The sequence below is a fragment of the Paramormyrops kingsleyae genome, chromosome 19 (genome assembly GCF_048594095.1).
Source record: "Paramormyrops kingsleyae isolate MSU_618 chromosome 19, PKINGS_0.4, whole genome shotgun sequence".
NCBI classification, from domain to species: domain Eukaryota; kingdom Metazoa; phylum Chordata; class Actinopteri; order Osteoglossiformes; family Mormyridae; genus Paramormyrops; species Paramormyrops kingsleyae.
Window position 1 is genome coordinate 26,598,154 of NC_132815.1, and position 7,003 is coordinate 26,605,156.

Genomic DNA, 7,003 nt, shown 5'->3' on the forward strand with positions numbered 1-7,003 from the left:
TTTGTCGAATCACAGACATAAAATTCGATAGTTCCGTTACTTCAGCGTCCGTAAATTCGCGTTAAATTCAGATTATATCGGCTGAGATAATTAAAGCTTTCATTAAAATAGTTCTATATTTTGTAAGAGAGCAGATGATGACCGAAAGAAATTTTCATAGGCTCCTATTTTTCTTTCAAAATTCGATGACTTCATCATGTAGGGTTTTCGAAAAATTTAAAATTTGACACTGCTGAAGCTTAAATTATTAATGGCATACTGTTGAGTTTATGGAAGTGTTTTATATTATTCGTGTCATTTTATTTTGGTAAAGAATTTAGTATATATTATCAAACATACAAATATACAATATAGAAATATATAAACACGTGAATTCAAGCAAAAATTATGATTTATGACGTATAATATGTTAATATGTTAACTGGAGGCCTTTATATGACCTCAATAAAACTTTCGTTCACTGAGCCAAATTTTTGACTAAGATGCTATTTTTAAAGCATTAGTTTCACATTCAGACCAAGCGGTGTGATTATTTAACTTACTCTGTGAGAACAACAGTTTAAAGAGGTTGAACTGCACATACCGGAATGAATTGCGTTTGTGGGGAACAGCCTATCCTTGGTGCAGGGGACCAATGAAATCAAACAGGAGGTTTCCGCGTAACCAACCAGACTGACGTGGAGGCGAGTCAAATTAATCCCACTAAAAAGCTGCCGCTGGAATAGACAAATTTGAGTTTTTCGGATAAAGATCACCTCACTCTCTTTGTCCACGACTGTTGATTTCAAGGCACTTTAGAAGTGTGGGCGAGGTGCACAAAGGCAGTCTTGACGTCCAGGTTTTCATTTTGCTTTTTGCGCACCGGCGGCGCAGCTACTTTTTGCTATTGAAGGGCATTGGTTTGAAAGAAAGCATCTCCGACAGAGGACAAATGGGTAAGCATGAGCTCACTTCTGCATGGTCCACTGGCAAAAAAGATGTTAGAAGCAGAACGTGTTTAACAAGCCGACATAACATAAGAAACAACCGTTTGTAATTAGCCCGTTTAAGGTGGCTTGGCCCGTTCATTCCATTTCACATAGTTTTCGCCTGAGAAAAAATGTTAGAAGTTCTTATCTAACTGACAGCTGTGCGCTGTAGTGATTTTATTTTTGTTTTCCGTTGATAATGCTACAGCTTTTGAACTTTTATTACTAGCACATGTAAAAAAAAAAAACTATGATGCACAAATGTTTGTGCATGGCACAGTTATTTGAGTTCAGGGGTAGCTTAGAACTCAAAACAAAGTTATACATTCGGTTTTTTCATTATTATTATTGCTGAGCACTATAGATTATTGGTGTTGGGTTTTTTCGCCATTCCAGTTACAGTTTTTGTGTGTGATTTGTATTGCCTACGTACGTCTATAGCATTTACTGCCACGTTCATGTTGGCATTTTATAATATGTGTGCTTTTTCGCAGAGCAAACGTACGGAGAAGTGAATCAGCTTGGTGGCGTATTTGTGAACGGACGACCCCTACCAAACGCCATACGAATCCGGATCGTGGAACTGGCTCAGCTCGGAATCCGGCCTTGCGACATCAGCAGGCAGCTCCGAGTCTCTCACGGCTGCGTGAGCAAGATTCTGGCTAGGTACAACGAAACTGGGTCTATTTTACCCGGTGCAATTGGAGGGAGCAAACCCCGGGTTACAACTCCGAATGTGGTTAAAAACATACGGGATTACAAACAAAATGATCCAGGAATCTTCGCTTGGGAGATCAGGGACAGGCTCCTCGCAGACGGAGTTTGCGACAAATACAATGTGCCCTCAGTAAGCTCAATAAGCCGCATTTTAAGGAACAAGATTGGAAATCTCTCCCAGCCGACCCAGCACGAAAGCAGCAAGCACTCTCCTACACAGCATGCGCTTTCTTATAATCACATGTACTCCTACTCGTATCCCAGTCCTTTGTCACCCACTGGGACAAAAATGAGCAGTACTCCAGGACTACCTGTCACGCCGGGCCACGTGGGTATCTCGAGAGCCTGGCCTTCGGTACACACTGTCAGTAACATCTTAGGGATTCGGGCCTTCATGGATCCAGCAGGTTTGTATTGCATTCGTTAAATTTTCAAAGTAGTGTCTCCTTACAACTCCTATTGAACTTGCGGTTAAGTTTTTTGAGTTTTTTCCCCCGGTAATATTTAAATGAAGTCAAATTAACGTGTTCTTAGTTATTTCAATTTGTAATTTTTGAGCTACTGTCATATGTAACATTTGAAGAATTGAAACTGTTCAGATTACCTGAATTAAAAACGTATAAATAAATAATTTACTGTGTTTATTATCGAAATGCAATGCCCATATAAGTAATCGACGTGTATCTTTGGTTGGTTCAAATTCAAGCAAAAATGCATAAACACAACCTGTGAATGCAAAAGGTTTTAATTCTGATAATTATCACGAATAGACCGGCGACATTAGGCTAGGCCCATATTTAACAGAAAGTAGTTTAATATCGAATCTAATATGGTAAAATGTTAGATAAGCCTATATGGACAACAGAGATCTCTTCACAGTTTCTACAATTATTAGAAAATCATTCTAAATTAAAACTCAAAACCAATTTATACTTAAGTATAGATTTCTTCTCGGTCATTAGAGCAGTAAAAAGGATGCAGACCCCTTTTCCATATAATTTCTATTTGAACGCTTTCTCTCTGCAGCCATTGCCGGAACAGATGGATATCCACCCAAAATGGAAGACTGGGCTAGTGTAAACAGAACGCCGTTTCCTTCTGCTCACTGTGTCAACGGCCTTGACAAATCAGCTATTGATACAGACATAAAATACCCTCAGGTACATGTGGAGTAAAGTATTTTGGCATATAGTAAAAACAGAAACAAGAGTAAAACGTTTTAAATAATACCGTTCAAAGATTGTTTACCATTGGCTTCAATTTCTACCATTTAAGCACTTATTTAAAAATTCAACATATAGTATTTTGTAGAGTGGTTTTTTTTCCCTCTATATGTTAAAATCCATTATAAAGGTAATTACCCTATTGGATCTATTTAATGAAAACCACGATATACACGCATTTTACATAGTATTAAATTTACGTAATACCTAAAACTATTTATTTGGAACATATCTTTTTGAATAGTTATTTTATTCGAAAATAATTTCCTGTGTATTAATTTCTTGTGAAATTTATACTTCCAGGCTTCGGCAAATCTTTCCAGTTATGTTCCAGCTTGTGCTTACTCTGCTTCAAACCAATACGGAGTTTATGGTGGACCAACAGGTAGCTACGTGGCTCCAGGGCACTGGCAGCCTCAGAGCACGAGTCTGTCCCACGCGGGCAGTGAAATGACGGTACACGGAGGAGATCTTCACTGTGCCATGACTTTCAAGCATCCGTCACGCGATGGTAGGTTCGATACTATTTCACAAAGTTGAAATTGTTCAGAAGACTAAACGGTATTTTAATTATAACAATATCGAAAACCATAATTAGAAAACCATAGACAGTTGACGCCGTATTACGGAAATTTTCGCAATATTCCTTGCAAAAGTATTTCTGCCTTTGATACCTTTAATATCTTGAAATTTGTGTACTCAGACAAAAGATGGAAGCTTATATAGTGCCATGTTTTATCAAGATAAAAATGATGAGATATCACAGGACAAATCCTACGTACGTTTGATCTTCTGTCAAACTGTACTTTTATAAAATTGTTTGAGCCTTTATACGTATTTAAATACAAATATAATAAAATGGTAAACAAATAAAACAATCATATTATTGCATATTCTAACGGAATGTTTTGTTCACAATTTATTTTTCTATAATTCCCTTTTATTTTATAATGGATCTATGAATAGCACTGTAGTTAATGGCTCGAAACGAATTATGGCTAGAAATAACATGTTTTTGTAGAATTAGGCCTACGTTTTTCTTTCTCGTAGCGTTTTTCCTTCTCATAATCTGCATAATCGTGTTTAATACGTGTGTTTTAAAACTGGAGACCACCTTTGACCCATTAGTTTAAAAGTGTGCAAATTAGTGATATTTCACGATGTTAATATAGGGACTCATTACAATTAAATTATAGTAGGCCTACTTTGCACACGAATGAACTACAGTTCTATTAAACATAATAGGCCTACTTATGCACTTTCCACTACGTGTTGAATTTTCAGTTATTAAACTCAGGAACACAGAGGGAAGAAACCCGATAAAGACTGATGAAAAACTTCATTTAATAACATCAGACATTTTGGTTTATTTATCAAATAAATAATAAACGTGATTAATTGCATAATCTGTTATAGAATGACGGTCCCCCACACCCATGCTTTGTAATGCATCTAGTTTAAATAGATAATAAGAAAAAAAATCGATATTTTAATTTCATGCTTCAGACTAAATAGTGAAAGGGAAAAGAAAACTAAAAACTACGAACTGTAGCGTTAAATTAAAAACATTAACACAACGGAAGTCGCTGCTAGCAGGCAATGTGGATACATAAACATAAAAATTATACTATTATAAAAGCAGGAGCTTTAAAATGTCGTATCACGTGATGCGTTATCCCTATCGCAGTTCAGTTTATCCTGAACCTACCTGGATCACCGATCTGTCATTACAGTATGTTTCTAAGGCTCAGGTTGTTGTAGTTCGTTTTGCATGCAGTTGTCTTCTTATCAGCAACTTTTCAATGGGTGACTAGATTATGGGCGCCCAGGGTTGGGTTGAATGGGCGCAATTGCTATTTATTTGCCGTATAAAGCACATTAATTCTGGCTTATCTCCAGGAGACAGAAAACCACCCAGTCCGTTGAGCAAGCAACACCACGAGGCTCTGAACAGCGTTCATGGGATCACCCTTCCTACCTCGGCTTCATAACCAAGATAACGGACTCAATACAGCAAGAAAACCTTAAACACAACAAGCTGGTCAGAACTGCGATTTAGTTTAACTCATTTCAAGAACCCAGTAAGTAAAAGCACAATATTTATAAATAACCAGCTAAAATGGAGAGAAATGGACGAACAGAAGCTGTTTATCTTTCCAAACCATGTGCAAAAAATGAAGCTGTCTTAAGAAAAATGTTTGAGAAAATGATTGCTTATTTGCATTTTAACATTCTCTTATACGGCGGTGCTTGTTGCTTTCTTAATCACACTTTCAGTTTTCTAAAAGTTATTTCTACAAGTGAATGAAAAGATTTTATCAGAGTAATATTTAATAATCGCTTTATCATGCAACCCAATTCAATCTGTCCATGTCCTTTGTAATATGGTGTAATGCGTTGATCCCAATTGATTTTGGGGAGTTTATCTGTACTTAAAATGTGGAACTAGTATGAAAATGACACTTGATTAAATTAACTACAAATGGTACTGAAGTTGCGTCAGACTGCTAACCACAACGAGATTAATAATGGCACGTGTACCTCCTACATTTAATAGGTCATTCTAATATAGCTGTCATCGTTCCATTCTGATGTGGAAGCCAGTACAAGAAAGACTTGTGAACATAATGTATGTATTGTACTTTTCAAATGTTAATTATTATTGAAAGGTTTAATTATATATATTTTTATACATTCGTTTGTAAATATGTCAATTTATATAATTACAAATACAAATAAAAATGTCAAAGTGATACTATCATAACTGATTTCCTTTCAAAACGTCATCCACCTCTTTCACAGGCGAGTCTTCAACTCAAATGCTATGTAAAAACTTCAGTATAGGCTAGACATGCTTTGGTAAATTTAGGCTATTTATTTATTTATTCTCTGTTAAATTAGAATAAATCTCGAACCTATGGATTTTTGTTGCCGTGACCGCGAGCCTAATTATTATATCAATGACTGGAGGATTTCTGTGATAAGCAAGTAATCAACGACTAAATAACAAACCTTTCAAATAGCTGTGTGTATAATAGGTCTGTTTGGTTGAAGCTGCCGATCTGTGTTTCTGTCTCTTAATGTGAGCTAACCGCGCTTTTCTGGAGTTAATGACGCGGTGCACTATTCGGCGCCTCTGAAGATGGTATCACTGAACACGATCTGGAGAGATGCCAAGAAAAAAAAAAGACTAATGTGCGTGAGCTCGTGTAACAATTCAACGGCTAAAAATTACAAGGGGTAAGAAAATAGGTTTATTTGCATATGATCTTGTGATGTTGCAGGTCGAATCCTGTGAGTACCCTTTGGTTATGTCAGTGAACAATGTTTTAAGTGTTTATCTAAATTGCTAAATTTCGAACACCGGATAATAATGATGATAATAATAATAACACAGACCTAATAGTAGTAATAGTATACTACTGTATACGCTCATTGCGCAGGTGCAGGTCTTCATGCGCTGCTCGGATGCAGTAACGTTATAAAATGCTAGCCAAACTCCATTAACAATTGTGTATGCCTCAATTATATTTTAATATCAAGAAAAAGGATAAGGATAACATGGTGTAACATCACATTATGCATTAAAATGCATACTATTGATGTAAAGAAAATAAAGAAATGCAGGAAGTTAATTATGACTTGGTATTTTTTTCAAGGGAAAATAAATCACCTCCTTCTAGACCCCCCACCACACACACACACACACACACACACACTTTAACAAGGTTGATTCGCCCCTGCATGTAATTACTGACACTTGCCAAATAAATAAGTTAATGAATTAATGACAGACAGACAGACAGACAGACAGATAGATAGATAGATAGATAGATAGATAGATAGATAGATAGATAGATAGATTATCACGTTTGTGTAATTTGTTTTGCATTGCATTACATGTCTGGATATTATAGATTGGTTAATAATAGGCTACAGAGCCGTTTTTTTCTCTATGAGCAAAACATCATGCTGCGGACGTAGGTGATAAACGGCAACAAATAATGAAATAAATTAACATTAAATCTTCGCTTAAAACCTAACTTTTGTGCACTAAAAATTAACATCACGTTTTCATGTCTAAAACAAACACCT

General features: G+C 36.1%; 1 protein-coding gene across 1 annotated transcript; it reads left to right on the forward strand.

The window, feature by feature from the left end:
* Positions 1-665: 665 nt before the first annotated feature.
* LOC111859243 (paired box protein Pax-1) lies at positions 666-5,666 on the forward strand. Its single transcript, XM_023841755.2, has 5 exons — positions 666-935; positions 1,463-2,092; positions 2,712-2,845; positions 3,212-3,419; positions 4,808-5,666. The coding sequence occupies exons 1-5, from the start codon at positions 932-934 to the stop codon at positions 4,897-4,899; spliced, it is 1,068 nt and encodes a 355-aa protein (XP_023697523.1). The 5' UTR covers positions 666-931; the 3' UTR covers positions 4,900-5,666.
* Positions 5,667-7,003: the final 1,337 nt, after the last annotated feature.

Coding starts and splice junctions, on each gene's coding strand:
- LOC111859243 (XM_023841755.2), top strand. Junction 2,093..2,711: donor GGCCTTCATGGATCCAGCAG/GTTTGTATTGCA, acceptor TTCTCTCTGCAG/CCATTGCCGGAACAGATGGA. Junction 3,420..4,807: donor CAAGCATCCGTCACGCGATG/GTAGGTTCGATA, acceptor GCTTATCTCCAG/GAGACAGAAAACCACCCAGT.